General features: G+C 38.9%; 1 protein-coding gene across 2 annotated transcripts in view; it reads left to right on the forward strand.

Moving 5' to 3' along the window:
• The window catches only part of rnf43 (ring finger protein 43), an 80,206-nt gene that overhangs the window by 43,265 nt on the left and 18,406 nt on the right, over positions 1-18,535 (forward strand). For both annotated transcript variants that reach the window (XM_077505318.1, XM_077505317.1), the window contains exon 2: positions 5,876-5,989. Coding sequence is in view for 1 of the 2 variants with exons in the window: in XM_077505317.1 (XP_077361443.1) it covers positions 5,876-5,989 (114 nt within the window). In the remaining variant the exon portion in view is untranslated. The remainder of the gene's footprint in view (positions 1-5,875; positions 5,990-18,535) is intronic.

The raw sequence follows: 18,535 nt of genomic DNA on the forward strand, positions 1-18,535 counted from the left end.
TTGCAGCATATCTCAACCGATCTCACACGCGTAGCTGAGCACACCTTAGACTGGTCACCAACCAATTGCGGAGCACATGTGGGATAGACAAACAACAATTCACACCTAAGCATATAATTGAAAGTCTACAAAGAGCCTCACACACACGTTTATGGAATGTGGTCGGAAGCAGGAGTGTATATTATGCAAACGCAACACAGCGCAGCCCAGATTTCAAAGCTGGAACTGTGCGGCAGAGATGGTATCCGATTGTCCAGCTTTTATACAAAAAGGAGTTCAGTTTCTTTGTGTGTATGTTGAAGACTGCGCTGCTGCTTGATTAGTCCAAGGACAAACGCGATATTTGAGAAACAACTCGGTGGTGCTCGCTTTTGAACTCGCCACCCAAATAAGGACACGCAACTCTTTGGCCGCAACAAAGCCTTGTCCAATTATCAAGGCAGACAGCGTTTGATCTCTTGTCAGCACATTTCACCGCATGCAAGCCATCCAACCTCTTACGTTACGTGTTATGTGATCATCTTTGTCTCGCCATAACGCTGCAGCTTTGCACCGTCGTATGTTCTCATGCAAGCACACGCATGTGTGCCTCTAGCAACAGACATGCGCCATTACGCAGACGCTTCCATCTTCGATGTCGCTCTTGGACGTCTCAACAATCATCTGATACAACCGTAGACGCCACACACTGGCATTTTTGCTGCATTGGCAGAAAATAACGTGAAAACGGCACGGACAAATCAGTGTATTCAAATTAGGCAAGTTAAGCGAGAGGCACTGTAAGATGGCCGCCAGTGGCTTCACTTCTGGCTACGGCGAGTAAGCGGCATTGGTTAGTCAATTCATATTTTATGCTGCCTTCATGTGCTATCGAAATGGTAAATACCAAATCTCGTGAACGATGACTCATGTTGTATTTTCCATTTTCGGAATTTATTTTGATACCCGAGTTTCTTAGATGAGAGAACTATGCAAGTTTCAACATGGCGGAGAGCGCAGAAAGATTTGTGAATGGCAAGAAATATCAACACTTATAAGGGCGTTATTGTTTTTTAGCAGGTTGTTTTAGAATCTACAATTCTACACTATTACATAGCATATGTCATGTCCATGTGTATTTTTTGCCACAACAAAATTGCATGAACAGAATTCGGTCGTAATATTAGTTCCCAACTGAGGAAGTAGGTAACGACCAATCATGGCTCACCTGCTTTCTGGGCCATGATTGGTCGTTACCTACTTCCTCAGCACGGGTGATGTCATCATCAGTCGACAGCAAGTAGAAAAATTACTTTTTAAAGGTGGTAATTGTACATGAAAAATAATGAAGTTACCACATTAATTATAGCCAAAATATTAACTTTTTACTGCTGAAAATGGCTCAATGAGTCAAGTATCCCTTTAAATGACATTGCATTCAGTTTTCAAATCCCATAGTCCTTTTTCAGACGATGAAGAGCCTGATGAGCTTCCTCCCTCCGACACTGGCTGGCAGCAGATGAACGAGAGAGCCATGATTATTGGCAAATGAAAAAAGAACATCGGCGGGCCCAAGCAAGGGGAAAATATTATTGACTTCTCACCACAGCTACTATTTATTTTTCTCTTTTTCTGTCCATGTATTTGTTTTTGAAGCTGTTAGTTTCTTGCCTCAGATTTTTTTTCTTTTATAACAGCCTTTGATTGAACTGGAAAGGAATGCCTTTAATCGTGGCTACAAAAGAGCCAAGGGACATGTCCCCGTCAGTTTGCAACAGATCGAGACAGATGAGGAGGAGGCGGAATGGAGGAGTGAGCATTGTTAACAGTCTGTGGGGAACTGTTTGCATGCCCTGTGGTTTCTTGTCTGTGTGAAATGGAGACTTGATGATTTGGTTTCCCAGGCCCCTTTTTTTTTTTTTTTTTTTTTCTCTCAAGGCCACACAAAAACCAAATGAAGACGTTTCGGTCTGTCCTTAATGCCATTTATACCCTGATGGCAAGCGCGGGTTTTAAATGCTAGACGGCACCCACGGTGGCGCATGCGGAGTGGTTGCAGTCATCTGATTCCAAGCGGCGAGGGCATGTCGAAAATAGAAGATAATGCTCACTCTTGTCGATGATGTAAAAACACCTACCCACAAGGTTGTTATCTTCAAAAAGTCAGCGGCAACTCGGAACACAAGCCATTCCGGTCAATATCAGATTTTGAATGCATTTTCTTCCTTAGAAATATTGAAAATAGAATTACAAATTCAAACTTTTGATTTTTTTTTTTTTAAAGATCCACGCTACAGTTTTATAAAACGTAGCTGTTGATATTAGGGATAGACCGATAATCGGCCGGGCCAATATTTGGCATTTTGACAAATATCGGCATTGGCCATGTTTTTTTTTTTTTATCTGAAGGCCGATAAAGCTGGTATCTCACTGAGCAGTAAATACTTGCGAACGTAGCGAATTTGGGGTTTTCATCAGGAATTGTGAGATGTTCACAGACAGTTTTTACTTGTTGTGAACACATTTGGAACATATTCAGAATCAATTTTTCACTGCAAAGATCTTCTGAAACGTTTTACGGACCCGAATAAAAACCCCAAATGAGCTACATTCGCATGCATTTGTCACTCAGTGAGATGCAGGGTCTATTTAAATTTCCACTTTATAAAAAATAGGAACTCCCTACACGTTTTAATTTTAAAAAGTAAATACATAAATCGAGAAATTATATTAAAAAAAATTATAAAAAAATATTTACAGTAGAAATCTTGAGGCATCTATTTACTTTCTTTTTTAATTTTTATTTATATATTTTTAATTTAGCCTAACACATGCTAACGACCCTGGAAGCTCTCTTCAATTGTTATATTTTTTTTAAACAAATGTGTCAATATAGTTTTTTTTTTTTTTTCTTCAACATCATTTCATATCCTTTCAAACCATTAAATAACATTTGGCATAATTGCATATCCTTCAACATTACACCTCATTCAGTATGATTACACGTGTCTATATATTTTTTTCATTCAGCATTTCAGCATTCACACGCAATTTCTCCAGAATTTGCTTCATCTAGTTTCATTTGACAAATTCAGCGTTTGTTACTTTCATTGTATCTCAGAAGTGGAGGCAATTGGAATGATGAGCGCTATAAGATTAGAAAAAAAAGCACTGTAATGTTTCACTAAAACCCTTTTTAACTGCATAGGACTCCCTTTGAACATCTTCAGTAGAGCTAAAACTTAACAAGAATGGCCGTCATTAAACCATCTTGTAAAATTGTCATCCCTTTTGTTTGTTGCGGCCAAGTTAAACTGTAAACCTTGAATTCAGCCCTCTAGTAAATGTGGGCGTGACAGCTGGCACAACAGTAGGCAGGGCAGGCCAGTGGTTGCTGCGTTACTTGCCCGAGGTGGGCATCAGTTGCATTTGGTTGCGTTTTCGGCGAGAACGTGAGGGGCTTCTCCTTTCTTCAAACTTGCTGTTTTCACTCCCGCTTTGCTTTCTGCCTTCTGACAGACAAGCACCAGCCCTTTGCAGAACATTACGTCAAATCCCCCTTTGGCCAGGGTGCCAGCTGTTGATGTCACCCATGGGGGGGGGGGGGGGGGCGAGTTTAATTTAGGGATTTCCGCTGGGTAAGATGAGGGGGGAGCCCTGTTGACCTCAGCCCGCAGCCACATGAAGAGGAATGGCGGGGCAGGACCAGGCCCCGATGGGGCGGTGCATTTGTCACGCTCAGTTGTTGTTTACTGTATATCTGGCACGTAAAACGAAGGAGAATTAAACAGCGTACGTATATTCAAAAAAAAAATGTTGAAACAAATCGTATTATTTAATCTTGCAAACGGTTGCTTTCTTAACGCTATGCAATGCTAGCATATTGCAAAAACTATGGGGGAAATATTAAAATGACTTGGTTCGGTATTTTACTTGAAGGGCCCTTTAATTGTGCAGCATCTCTTCCAGTAGAGCTCTGTGCAGCATGGTATGTTATGAGACAAAAAGTACTACACTGACTGAAGGCATGCAAAATCCAGACTTGCCTGTATACTAATAACCCATAAAAACAACGGCTTTAAAAAAAAAACAAAAAAAAACAGATACAGCAGGCTTGCACTGTTTTCCAGTTTTGATAATGCAGGGATTTATCCTTGAAAGTCTTGGTCGGTCTGGAGGCTCAAGCAAATCTCATAAAATTCTTGAGATGATAAAAACTTGCATTGAGGGGAAAAAAAAAAAAAAAAAAGCTAACTTGAATTTATGAGTGCTGTGGATGTTATCAGCTCTAATCAAATCAGCTTGGAATCATATTCCTTAGACATAATCCTCTTTAAAAGCACAAATTTGTTTTTATGTGTGGTAGCCTGATGGGGAAAAAAAAATAAAAAATTGTCAATCATGTAGCAGTGTAGGTTTTTTTTATGTATGAATTGAGTAACTAATACTGTAAGTATGTCACTGTCATCTTAGTCGTTTTAAGGACATTTTGTGGGGTCTTGCGTACACAATATTTCATATTATGTGTTATTTAGATATGAGGTGTCAAAAAGCACTGAACGCAGAGATGCGTCAGACTTTGTAACTCGAGTCACCGTTTTTAGGACTTCCGACTTGCTTGCCAAAAACTATTGGGAAAGACTTGACTGACTTAGTCAATGAGCGGGCCTCATTACAATACACGTATCAATACGCAGGCGTCAGAATCGATATTGCTCGTTAACTTTAAATAGGCAGTTAACATTTGCCTTTGCAGCTTGCGTTGTGCCTTAAAAAAAAAACAAAAAAAAACAGCAGTGTCTTTGAAGTTAAGTGCCTTCAATTAATACAAAAAAAATAGCTCACCAGTGATTGGACACTGTCTCGCTAAGAAAAATAAAAGAAGAGGAAGAATATCAACCTTTACTGTACTTATAAACTTAACATGGCACATGTTGGCACATTTTGTTTCAAAAACGGAATAGAATGTGTTACATGAAAAAAATGCTGTTTTTATTTCCCCAAATATTTCAAATAAGCACATTTTAGAGCTGTAATTTTAATACTTTGATATTTTTGCTCATATTGACTCATGCCTATTAACTCATTTGCTCCCAAAGACATATTTATACGTTGTTGTTTTTTTTTTTAATGCTCGAGCATACAGAAGGCTTTGATGCAGCCTCTGAACTGAAGAAAACACTTGAAGCAATGGTAGTTATTACAAAAACAGCCAGCAGGTGGCAGCAAAGTATGAGATCAACCATGTCCATGTTGCAAAAAACTATTTTCCCCACTGTTTTAAACAGATTTGTGACGAATCTTGGCTATATTCTAATGCTAATTGCTGCAAACCAGAAACAGATAGAAATATAGTTTTTTTTTCCTGGTGAAAGAAGAGATGCTAATCTTCTTTTGGTAGGTTCTATGTTTCTATGGCAATAGAACACAATATTCTGTGGGCCTTGCAAAACCAGTCAAAATCCAGTAAAACAGCTGGGAGCGAAGGGGGTTGCTTCAGCGAAAATGGCTGGAAGTGAATGAGTTAATAAATCTTCCCAGTGTGTCTGTGATAACTGCTCCTTGCTCTGCAGTGCGCACACATTTCAACCAGGTTGGTGGTAAACGAGAAGAGCTACTAACAAAAACATTTTTGTCATCCAGCATAATAAACATGTCCTTTAAGTATACATATGACTGTTATTATAAAATGCAAGTAAATTAATGTAAAATATCGGGATAGGTATCGCCTTGAAGATCATGTATCGGGATACATATTTATCGCGATACGTATCGTATCGTGACCCCCGTATCGTGATACGTATCGTGAGGTTCGCACCCTAATTTCATTGTAGAGCGACACTAGTAGTACAAGATGGGAAGATTGTCATCTGTGCCTTTGTGTGTGTTTGTGCAGTACCACCCTCTCTCACTGTGCAACACAAGTGAAGATGACCGGCAAGAGAGTGACTTCATCACCATCGTCAAACTGGAGGAGAGTGTTCCCCACTGCCTGCCGCTGCTGAATAAGGTAGAAAAACCAAACCCATCTCCATTCCTTCTGCAAACCTTAAGACGCCTTCCCCCTTTCCAACGTGGCGACCCGTCGTCGCTATCATCATTCCACAGCCTATTCCGGTCTTAAAACTTATAAAAGAGAAGATGGGAACGATTTAGACGAGGATGGTGATGGATTTTGCACAGGGGGGGAGTGGGCTCAGATCAGAGCCGCTGCGAAGCAAAGTGGCAGCGAGCCCTGGCTGTGGATCCGAGACTTTTCGAGGCCAGCTGTCACTCGTCCCATCGCAGCCCATCAGAATCGGAGCGCGGGCCATCTCATTTCTGCTTCCCCTCTAATATGAGAGCAGCAGCCAGAACTTATAGATAGATTCCAGCCACAATTGGTTAAAAATGTATGCGCAAGTGACCTGGATCTCCCTTGTGTTTAAGTATTCTTCCATACACACACACACGCTAACTTAAAAGTAGTGTGATTTAAAACTGTTGCTATTTTCCTCCTTTTTCAAGTGGTGGCAAATTAGCAGGCAGGAGTATAAGTTAGGGGACTGCCTTTTTTTAGCTGGTGTTTTCTTTTCCGCTAATTTAAAGCCATGTTGCAGAGCCGGCCGCCATGGTGATGATGTCGAGACATTCCCACACATTCGCCCGCCGCCGCTTTCGTCGTCGTTCCCGTTTGCTTTCTCGTGGGGAGCAAAAGCAAATTGGGCAAAAGTGGAGGGATGCCCCGCTCAAGTCTTAATGCCGAACTGGTTTGGATTAAAGCCTTAATCATTGTGTTGGGGAAAAAAAAACGTGCGGGACAAAAAGGCTGTTGCTGCAGAGCGCTTCCTCCCTCCCGCCTTTGAAATCAGGAGGAGGGAAGGAGTTGTTGTTGTTTGTAAAATATGTGTTCCGAATATAAGCGACACTCCAGCCACCTGCATCCTTCTGCACTTTCAGTTGTTGTTGTTTTTTTTTAAGGGGATTCATCACGCAGCTGCTGGTTAGTTTGCGCTCCTTTGAAAAGGATGAGTCAGATGGTTTGGATGTGCGGTTCTTTGAATGAGACTTGTTTACGGTTTAGTCTGACTGTAACCCGCCCCATTGATCTATAGATACTCTGATGCCCACAAAGGGTTCATTTTGCACCACACGTACTAAAAATAGACTGGAAACTAAATAATGTGACGCTGCCAACTTTTATGGTTATACTTCGTCATCTTTTTTTTTTTTTTTTTGTCGCTCGCTATCCCCAGTTACATTGAAGCCAAAATTTGTATTGATGTTCACATGCTTTTGCAGTGATTAAAAACATTGATATGACTTTGCTCGATCAAAAAGTGTAACTCTTTATACAATTGAACAGAACAGGTTTTGTGATGGTATGTTTTAGAGAGAGACCGATGTGGGGGGTTTTCAGGGCCGATACAGATGAATTATTAGTAGTCATTGGGGCGGAGAACCGATATTTGGTGCCAATATTTTCAGTAAAAAGAGGGGTGAAAGATATTGTATTGGCATCACTTTTTTTTTTTTTTTTTTAAATAAGATGCCAATCTTGACTGTTGTAATGTACTTGAGTATTTTTTCTGACTTTTAAAAAAAAATGAAGACATCTATTTAAATTTCTCACACAATGTTCAGGGAGCTCCCAAGTACGTCTTAAAAATGTAAAAATACCTGAAATCTTAATCTTTCAATCAATCAATCAATCAATCAATTCACTTTTTAAAGTAGTAGTTAGTAAAAGAAATGAAAGGGGACAGAAAGAAGTAAAACTTGTTTTGTCTGCCCCGAATCAACACATGCATTTAAAAAAAAAAAAAAAAAAAGTGGCAGCTCGCGGTCAAAACGCTTTTAGTGTTACAATACTACCAAATAATTAAAAAAAATAATTATTAAATAATAATTAAATAATTTTGGTTTACAATTCAAATTGTTCCATAGACTGACACCTTGAGTTGAAATATATTATTCTTTTTGTTTTGTTCTGTATTTAGGTTTAGAAAAAATGTCTGTTCCTCTTAATTTATACTCACTTTCCCTTTTTATAAATCCAGGTTGTATATTAACTGGTAAAATTTCATACATTATTTTAAGGCAGTTAAACTCCATCAATTCATTAAATTTTAAGGTTTTTAGTTGTATAAATAATGGATTAGTGTGGTCTCTGTATCCACAAACTTTCACATTTCTGTTTTAATATTGATCAAAAACAAATGGTTCAGAATGTTCCCAGGGTCAACAGCATCTTTTATAAAGTAAACAAATAGTTCCCTGAGATTAAATTGGTTTTAGATTTACTGTTTATACGCCGTCAGTTTTTTTTTTAAAAAAGGCCGATACCGATATACGTCAAAATGTCCAAGATTGGCGCCGATAATCGATATCAGTCTATCCCTACTATGTTTAGCCTTCAAATGTTGCCCTTTACTGGTACACATACACACATGCACTGAATCATTCTTCAATGTTCAGAAAACGTAAATGATAGAATAATATAATGTAAATCGACCTCCCACATTTTTCAACCATTCCAGCTGTCCCGTTTGCACAGAAACCGATACGACTGTTACGACCTCCGTCAGCGAATCAGCACAACATCCTGGAATTCCTTTCTATTTCAATATTGGTGCTGCATTCCTGGTCAAAAGTAACAAGAAATGAAGGACTTGCTGGTTGACGGTTCATTTTGGGTCAGGAAAAATAAAAGCATGGTCACACAGAGAAATAGACCTCCTCGCTGTTTGTTCAGTGAACCTTAAACCAATAAAAATGTTTAGCCAGGACTTAAGTAGGAGGGTTAGTGGTTCACATAGCCCACTTCAGTGCAACCGGTGTCACTTCCATTTCAAGCACATTTCATTTCACTAGTGACTAGTCTAGCATGTGGTCTACCAAATCCTGCAATGACCCCGAACAGGATGAGTCATTTAGAAAATGAATGGATGGTACATTGTCATTTATCAGTGTCCAATAATAACCTCGTAAGTCAAGGGTGGCAGACCCATTTTTGTCACGGGCCACATCGTAATTATGTTTTCACTCGAAGCGCCGTTATGACCGTGAAACCGTATAACCGTAAGTGTAAATCGCCCCATATTACTTGCACAATCTGCAATTCATTCATTCATTCATTCATTCATTCATTCATTCATGTACCTGAATCCAAACCATCTCGTTGTTTCATTACATCAACAGAACTCAAGCAACTTAGCCACTCGCTTAACCAACCATCAGACTGTCTGTTATTAGGTTTGTTTTTTTGTTTTTTTTTGACACTGAAGCCTTGAAACGGTTCTCAAAGCAACACATGACTCACTTGGGCCAAGACATTGCAGCGGTGCCAAGAGGCCGAGTCGAAACGCCACACAAGGCTTACTGTACTTTGCGCTGAATAAATGCTGTAATCTACAAAGTTCAAAGCACAGTTTTATGCTTGGGAGGTTTCACTGACTGTTCATTCACACACAAACCGTCTCCATCACAAAGAATCCATCGGGGGGTTTTTTTTTTGTGCGTGTGTGAGAACAGCCCATGTCTGGACCTGTTGACTCTTATAGAAAGCCTCGCTTATTGATTCTACTCCTCTCTGATGAAAAGGGCTTTGCCACGATTGTGCCGTAAGCCCGTTGTCGTCAACTCGGCTTTTCCTGTGCATGTGTGTGGATCTTTGTGCGTTATTGGATCATGTTTCTCGAGGCCTTACTTTGCAAATTGTTCAAACGCTTTAAGAAAATTGGTCACTTTGTGGGAAGGGCATAGGCAGCAGTGCGTTCTTTTCAGACAACAGCGCCCGATCAACTGTGTAAATATGACATATAAATGCATACCAAAAATAAAGTGAGTTAATTAAAGATGTTGTGTGACTCAATAGAGTTCAGATTCAATTCTAATTTGTAATAGCACCAAATGGCAAACCAACATCGGCACATTTTTTTTGATTGACTTGAAGTAGTATAAACTCGTACGCAACCATCGACGTATTTTATTAGCTTAAAAAGGGGAAGTCAACACATTAAAAAAAATCTTTACACTAATATGATATATGTGCTCCCACTAGTTTACTAAACACAGCATTCTGATTAATATTGCGTTTACGGAATAAGAATTAAGCAGCAAAAGCCACCCCTTTCTATCCATTGAGGGGGCAGCCATTTTGTCACTTGCTGTCATCTGAAAATGACATCACAGTGGCTCAGACCAAACTCAGAAAACAGGTGAGCCGTGATTGGTTGTTTAATGAGTCCTGAGCAACTGTGATGTCATTTTCAGTCGACAGCGAAGTGGAAAAATGGTTGTACCCTGAAATTGATTAAAAACGGGGGGGACATATCAAAGAAATGTAAACAAAAAATATAGATCAAGAACAATGTCCAATTTGCGACCCTAAGCACTTTTTACACATCACAAATTATACAATGCTTAATCAAAATGAATTTCCGTCCATCAATGCCCCACAAAACAGACTTAAATTATGATGTGACAGTGATAATGATCACAGAGATGAGTCAAAAGATTAGCAGTCAAAAAGTCAGAAAAGCCCTTTTCATACTGCCTTCCTGGAAATTTGTCGGATCGCAAGCATAAAGTCACCATTGTACATTTCCTCTCTGGAAGAATTTGCCAATTGCTGTCATGTTCATGCCGACTTTACAACGTTGCATATTCAAACAATGACATCAGTGGTGATGCTAAATTGAAAAAAAAAATTTGAGATTTATTATTAAAATTAATATTTCCTGTAAGTAAGTACTGTAAATTGGTACCGTTGAGTACTGGTATCTACCAGGAATTGCTAACGTACCGGTTCAAATGTGAAAGGTAGTCGTTACTACTCCTAGTTGAAAAATTTGAACAAAACAAAACAAAACAGTGACTCGGACGATGGCCTGCTTTGGCCTCTTGCCCAAAGACAGCTGGGATAAGCTCCAGCACGCTCGTGAACCTGGTGAGGATAAGCAGCACACAGAATGGATGGATGGATTTATTATTATTATTTTTTTAACAAACGTATAACTATGCCTTACACAAAAGTCTGCTAGCTCAGTGCTAATAAAAATGCTATATAACAGACAGCCTTTAGGGAACGAACATTTTAACACAAATGGTAAGTCAATACATGTAGACAGACAGTATAACAATACTCTGGCATATATTCTTTATCCTCTGTGATAAACAACTTAATGTGACTGCAGCTTACTGAATCACTTACAGTAGTTGTGAAACTCTTCTCAGTTTGTGTCTACATGGCTGTATTATACTGCCTACCAGTGGCCAAGTTGCGCACAACAGAAGGAGCTTTTAACTCTTTTTACTGCCACAAAAAAAACCTTTAATATGACAAAGGCTATGATCATTTACATCATCCCTGAAAACGTTCTATTTCCTCAGATTTTGTCACGTTTCATTGTAATGTCATTCACCAGCAGCCCATTGAAAATTGAATGCTGCCATCTGCTGGCCATAGTTAGTGAGTGTTTTTGATTCCACAACCCATTGACCAGGCAGCGGTGCACTTAGACATTGCACTGCCCATTGATTTAAAAAAAAAAAAAAAAAGTAGTTAACATCATTTAACGCTTATGGCAGCATACATTGTGATTTTACTAATCGTTTTTAAACGTTTTTGGCGGTCAAAGAGTTAACAGAAACTGATGAATTCTTGACACTGTATTTTTATTTATATTATTGTTTTATAACGGACATTATAGACTGCTATTTTCCTGATTAAAATGCATTAAAATGATTTATTTAATTTTTACAAGCATGGTTTGAGAGCTTGATTTATGAGCGTGGTCACAAAAAAATAATAAAAAATCATCTTGTAACTCTCCGGCCTAACTTCATACTCACTGTGCAGATTGTGTAAGAAGATCTCCTTTGGTGGTCAGTTCAGGGCAAGTGTTAGCAGTGACAGGAAGTGGTCAAAATCAAGGGAAGCCTGAAGAAGAATGACCCTCATGACGATGTTTTTGTCTTCTCATGTCTCATTATCTGCAGGGGGTGCCTCTGACCTTAGTCTATTCCTGCCTGCTGTTTTGCAGTTCAAGAGCTTGAATAGCCGCAGCGGTAGCAGGAACTTTTTGTGACTAGTGCGTCCTAATATATCTTTTTCATTGGCGCGAGAACACAGGCAACATCTGGAAAAGGCAGGAGGATTTCAAACTTTGAAGGCAAATCTTAAAAGCAGCAGGTACACAAAGAATGAAATCTGGCTTTACATTCATTTCCCCCTCATGAAATGTTTTCGTTGCTAGCATGTGCCAGAATTTTCAACACGTGTCTTTTCAAACGGATAGACGATACCTGTTCCGCAAAAGTCTGACGTCCAAATTTTTTTTTACAATCGCTAGTCCAGCCAGAACCTTTATGCGCTTTATTCTCCACAAGCATTAAACCTCATATCGCTGCAGTTTATTAGATTTCAAAACATGGCATGTCCAAACTACGGCCCGGGGGCCATTTGCGGCCCGCCGTCCATTTTTTTATTATATAAAAACAATAATCAAATAAAAACAAAACTGTTTGGAGATGGTCAAAGTAAGAAGGCAGTGTGTCGAAAAACAGGTGCTATTAAAGGTTATTTTAGTTATCTAAAACTAACGAAAAAACTAAAATTCAAAAAACAATTTCGTTAACGAAATAAAACGAAAACGAAGATGCTTAAAAAAAAAAAAAGAAAATAACTGAAACTACATTTTAGGTTTACAAAACTAAAATAAAACTATATTTATAGCAAACGTCCTTCGTTTTAGTCTTTGGTAGGTAATTTAATGCATGAGCCTTTGGGGATGATTTTAAATGTGATTTTTAGTAGATTTATTTTGATATAATCTGGAATAATGACGTCACGCCCATGTTTTTTTTTTATTTTTTTAAATGTTGCTCATGAGTAATACACATTTAAAAAAAAAAAAAAACTAATACTGAAACTAGCTAAACTAAAACTAAGCATTTATTAAAGAACTAAAACTAACAGAGCCACCCTGAAAAATAATTAAAACTAACTACATTTAAAAAAATAAAAAAAACTCAAAACAAAATAAAAACTAAAATGAAAAATTCCAAAACTATAATAACCCGACTGCCATATTACAAATAAATTGGTTTATATACTGTAGCATTTTTCTAAATATGCAAAAACACAAATAAATTATTTGTACAATTTGTAGGACTAAACACAATTTCTCTTCAAAACATTATGTGACCCTTGCGTCCTTCTGAGTTTCTGTATGTGGCCCTCAAATGAAAAAGTTTGGACACCCCTGGCATATACTGTTAATCACTGCTTAAAAGTTAGGAAGTTAAGGAGCTCTTCAAGGTTGTTATTTTTTTTTTTTTTTTTTTTTTTTTAAACTCTTTCAAGGTTAATTTCTTCCTGTTTGCCGGAGGGCCAAATTCTCTGTGCTCTTTGACTCTGCTTTGATCATTTCATCTGAAACGCACAAGCTTCATAATCATGTAAAAGTAGCTTACGGCACAACTCTCACCATTCCCTCACAAATGTTTTTTTTTTTTTTTTGCTTTTAACCACTCAAAGCCTGCGCTGCAGTCTGCTCGGTGTTCCTTCAGTCGTCTGTTTGTGCCTGCTTGACCCTCATGCCACAGTTTTTTTTTTGTTTTTTTTCCCCCCCTCCCATTTCCTCTGTTGCTAAAGTTAGCCACTGTCTTAGTTCATCATATCAATGAGAAGATAACATTGTAGTAAGCATTTCATGTTAGTCAAATGGTTACAAATGGCCGCTTTGGATCCTTCTATTTACTTGACGTCAACCCTTGCTGTCATTTTTTTTCGGGCACGGTGATCCGATTTGGGTACTTTCCTTTTACTCTGACTCTTTTCTTTCATAATGATACTAACAGGCAAACCACAGGAGTTGTTTTTATCCAGCCAGATCCAGGGGCATTTGATTTTAGTCTTCTGTTTCTTGTGCCCATTCGTAAACAGGTACCACATGACCAACATGACCTAAAAAAAAAAGTATTTATTTATTTATTTTTTTGCTGTACAAAAAAAAAACACCACCAATAAAACTATGTTGTGGGATGGAACTTAGCCGACTCCCATCCAGTCGAAGCGGCTCCCCCTCATTCCCACTTAAATCGGGGTGGTGGAATCGCACACGGTGCGCATAGATAGCCTTGCACCTACTACATGTATCTATGTGGCCTCCCCCACTCCCCCACCAAAGAATTCCCATCCTGTCCCACTCCTGTCCCACTACCGTGTGAGCTATGCAACTACTACTATTTGCTTATATCCAAAAACAGAAATAGGCCAAAAACAGATTTTTTTTTTCTTTTTTTTTTTGGTCTTAGAGTTGCAAAGATTCCAGCTGACCTGAGTGATATGCTAACACACAACACGAGCTACGTGGCTCGGGGAGTAGATCGGCTGTCTCCCGAGCTGAAGGTTGTGAGTTCATTCCTCAATCCTTGAGTGACTTTTATTTGTATTTATTCTTTTATTTTATTTCACTCTATTCCAAGTGAAAATATTACTCTAAAAGTGAGTCTATTTGCTCCCATTCTCTAAATAGAATCAAATTTACGTTGCAGAATTTACCGTGTAGACAAATAGACAAACACAGACGAGCATCCACTCACACTCACATTCACACCTAAAGACAATTAGTCTCCAATTAACCTGGCATGCATCGTTTTGGAATGAGAAAATGAGAAAATATTACGTTCCCTTCACCTGACCATTGGCATAGATGTTAAACATAGAAGGCCAAAACATCCCTAATGAAAATTAAATTGCACGAATAAACTAGCCACCAGAGGGTGCTAGATCTGCACAAATGGAAATCAACCTGACTTTTTTTTTAAACTGATGTGTTCCTTTTAAATATTGTGAACATGACGACGACGATATTGTGGCGGTTTTAATAATATCACAATATCACTATATTGCCCATGTCTTGCTGTTGTAGCACGACCAAAACGACATGCTCACTGGTTAATCAAGGATTCTCGTACAGCGCAGCGATTGACTCACTGATTAAAAAAAACCCAAGTCAAAACCAAACCAAGTTCAAGTTAAATTCCCAGACACCTTGTCAAGTGTCTGTTATGTTCGAAGTCCAAGGACAGCCAAGTCAAGAAGAGATAAAGCTTTTGCCCTCGCCCAAACATTAGAAGCACCACAGCTGGCGTTACAGTAACGGTGGGAGAATTATTTTAGAACAAAAATTCAAGTGCTCGCTTCAGATCCCGTTTCTTTTGCTGGTCTTTCTTTGATGAGATGGTTATTGGAGAAACCTGTGTTGAAGTCACCAACTGGTTTCACTGACATTAAATGGCCATAGCGGAACAATGTGAAAAATGTTTCAAGTTCCCCTCCTCAAAGGGAAAGTGCATTCCTTTGTTTGCCACTTTTTCCTAAAAGAAGTTTGGCGCTGCATTCTGCAGTCACATGTCGCTTCGGCGATTTCTGGGGAAACAATAAGAGGATTTAAAAAAAAAAAAGCAAGAGGATAAAATAAAATATTAACTTAAATATGACAGTTGAGATGAGCAAGAAAGAGACAGAATAACATGCACTGTAAAAAAAAAAAAGAAAAGAGTAATATTTACTTGAAAAAAACTCAGTTTTTTTCACTCAGTAAATTTTATTATTATATAAAATTTTATTTATTTATTTATTTATTTTTTCTTGACTATCAGCAGTATGTTTTCTCACTTTTCCGTTCTTCCCTTTTCCTCCGCCCTCGTTGAAATGGCGCATACCGTAGCTTCCATAAAGTCATTGGAGTCTTGTTGAGTTTGTCGTCACCTGCACCGCAAAACTTTTATACACAAACAGTGAGATGTCTGCAGTGCCGCGCAGTGGGAAGTAAATCTCCAAAATAGAAGCACTTGGAATGTCACCTGCATGCGTGTATGCGTGGATCGCCGAATACCTTGTAACATTTCTGAAATACATACACATGTAATCATATTTTTTTCATGTATACCAGGAAGGGCGATGTTACATCTAAAAGCCAACTACTGCGGATTTTTTTTTGCCATAGAAAAAAGGAAACAGAGACATTCATTATTCAAAACAAGTGTTGCTATTTTTGCTTTATTTTGTTTACCACCAACTTATATTCTAAACATTGACTTGATGTTTCATTTCAGTATATAACATTTTTTTTCTTTTTTGTTTTTTAAATCCCACTATTTGAGAATCACTGACTTATACGCACATGAACGCAAGTCCCTATATTTCCTTATAAGGATGTACTGTATGCATGATATTATTACTGCAGTCATTATCATCCTCTCTGTTTTTCAAGAGGAGGCTCATCAAATTAGCTTTGCACATGAATTACTTATACTTATGCACGGGCTCTCTAAACACGATATAAAAACCGATACTATACATCGAATTATTGAAGAACCACAACTGAAGTCAATTAGTGACTTTTAGATTTCATCTATGTAGGATTTTGCCCCAAAATGTCTTAACTTTGACCATTTATGACTCAAACATCTTCTAATTAGCTGATTCACACGTTAGCTGTTCACTATGGGTCCATATTGGTCCAGGAGCGTCACTATATGTAATATGTGATTCTTGCAATGTATAGGCTGGTTCAGATGAAACGCCCAAGGACAAAATGTTCAGCGTACATATTTAACTGAAAACCAATTCCTCATAATTGCGCTGGCGAAGCCGTTGAAGCTGTTTACTGTACCACTTTACTTTGATTGTTGCTCGTTTCGGTTAACAAAGCAAAGAGTGTGGCAACTTAGCCGCAAGCCAACAGCAACGCGTGCATTCTACAAAGCAAGTTGCACAAGTTGTAACCACAAGGCATTATATTTAATGAGTTATTTCACAAGTTAGCTTTGTGAAAATGCTTTGATGTTCACTCTCATTATTAGGCTACCGCTCAGAGGACCGTGTGACCTATTTACAACAGCTGGATAACGACTCAAGTGTATTCCGCGGTTATCAGGTTCTCTGTATGTTTGTGAGAACGGTTATAGAAGCTGATAACGTGACATTAACTCATTTGCTCCCAGTAACGTATAAATACGTTTTTTGTAATGTTCTAAGTGTCCCAAAGACGTATTTATACGTTTTATACGTCTCTGAACCGGCCGCTTACTGTGCACGCATGCCAGGGTTGTCATACGGTTTCATATATTCCCCAAAATGTAAACTGTTTACTATCCAGCCATCTATCCATCCATTTTCTTGACCGCTTATTCCTCACAAGGGTCGCGGGGGTTGCTGGAGCCTATCTCAGCTGCCATCCTGGATGGATGTTCAATTCTTCAGTAAAGATTTGAATCAAAACGATTCCTCGCCGTAAGAAATCGTAGTTGAGGAGGAGGGGAGAATAGGCAAGAGGAGGGGGGAAAAAAAAAAACACCGTGAGCAGGACGCGAACCAGAAACCTGCTGCTTACAGGGGGAGCATGTTGACCACCACACCATTCATTCAGTTAGGTTCAACAGCGCAAAAGTTTTATTTCAAGTGTCAATTGTTTGTTTTGAATTCATTTGGACAGAATGTTTACTGATAAAGGCTACTTTTATCACCATAGTCTTTTGAGTATGGCGGTCTCGGAGAAAGTGGGCGTGTGTTTAGTAAGTGAGCAGCCACTTGTTTTTTCAGGTTGGGAGGGGCTGGTGCTTGGAGAGCAGAATGACCTAGAATTTCTCCATAGAGGGGAGAATGGAGGAAAACACCACTTTGGTGATGTTTTGGGTGAGGAATTAGCATTTTAACATGGCTAAAAGTACTAAAAGGTTGTATATAATCTCACTAGTGTAAAGATGACATTCTGATTAATGTTGTATATTTGTGGAAATATGAGTTATGAAACAAAATCCAGCTGTTTTTGTCCATCTCAGGGGACAGCCATTTTGCCACTTGCTCTTGACTGAAGATGACATCAATGTTTCTCGGGGCTCAGGCAACGACCAATCACAGCTTATCTATTTTCCGGAGCTGATGACCAATCACAGCTCACCTTTTTTTGTGTGATTGGTTGTTTGTTACCTGAGATCTGAGCAACATTTGATGTCTTCTTCAGTCAACAGCAAGTGTTCAAATTGGCCAACCCCTTGAGGCTGGATTTTGTTGACAGGGAAGTTTGTCGTCACTTTCCTCTCCACTTTCACATCTTTCCCCTCCCATTCTTGTCACTCCCATTCTCATGTGCACCTAATTCGTTCCCCACCCTCCCGTCGTTAATCGACCAGTCTGGCACATCCCGGTTCTCATTGTACATGCTGAGCCGCCGGCCCTCTTTAAGGTCTGCGTTAGAATGTTGTTTTTATACTACAGCAAGTGGAGGCATGCGGAGCCTCTTTTGAACTGCTTGACAAACAGATGGAGGTTATTCATGGTGCCTTTATGAGATTAAGTGGAAAAATGCCCATAAAAAAAGACAGACACACCTTCACACTTCACATGTGCCTTGTTTGCGCCTTTTTTTTTTTTTCTTGCTCGCCAACTTACTTTTGGGCAAGTGCCCAATGCTACTAGGTGGAAAGTAGACAGTTTAGTGTTGCCAATATGTCCCTCCCTAGGCAGGGAATCAAACATGCGAACCAATGCAATGCCACCACA

Source organism: Festucalex cinctus, chromosome 18 (genome assembly GCF_051991245.1).
Source record: "Festucalex cinctus isolate MCC-2025b chromosome 18, RoL_Fcin_1.0, whole genome shotgun sequence".
NCBI classification, from domain to species: Eukaryota; Metazoa; Chordata; class Actinopteri; order Syngnathiformes; family Syngnathidae; genus Festucalex; species Festucalex cinctus.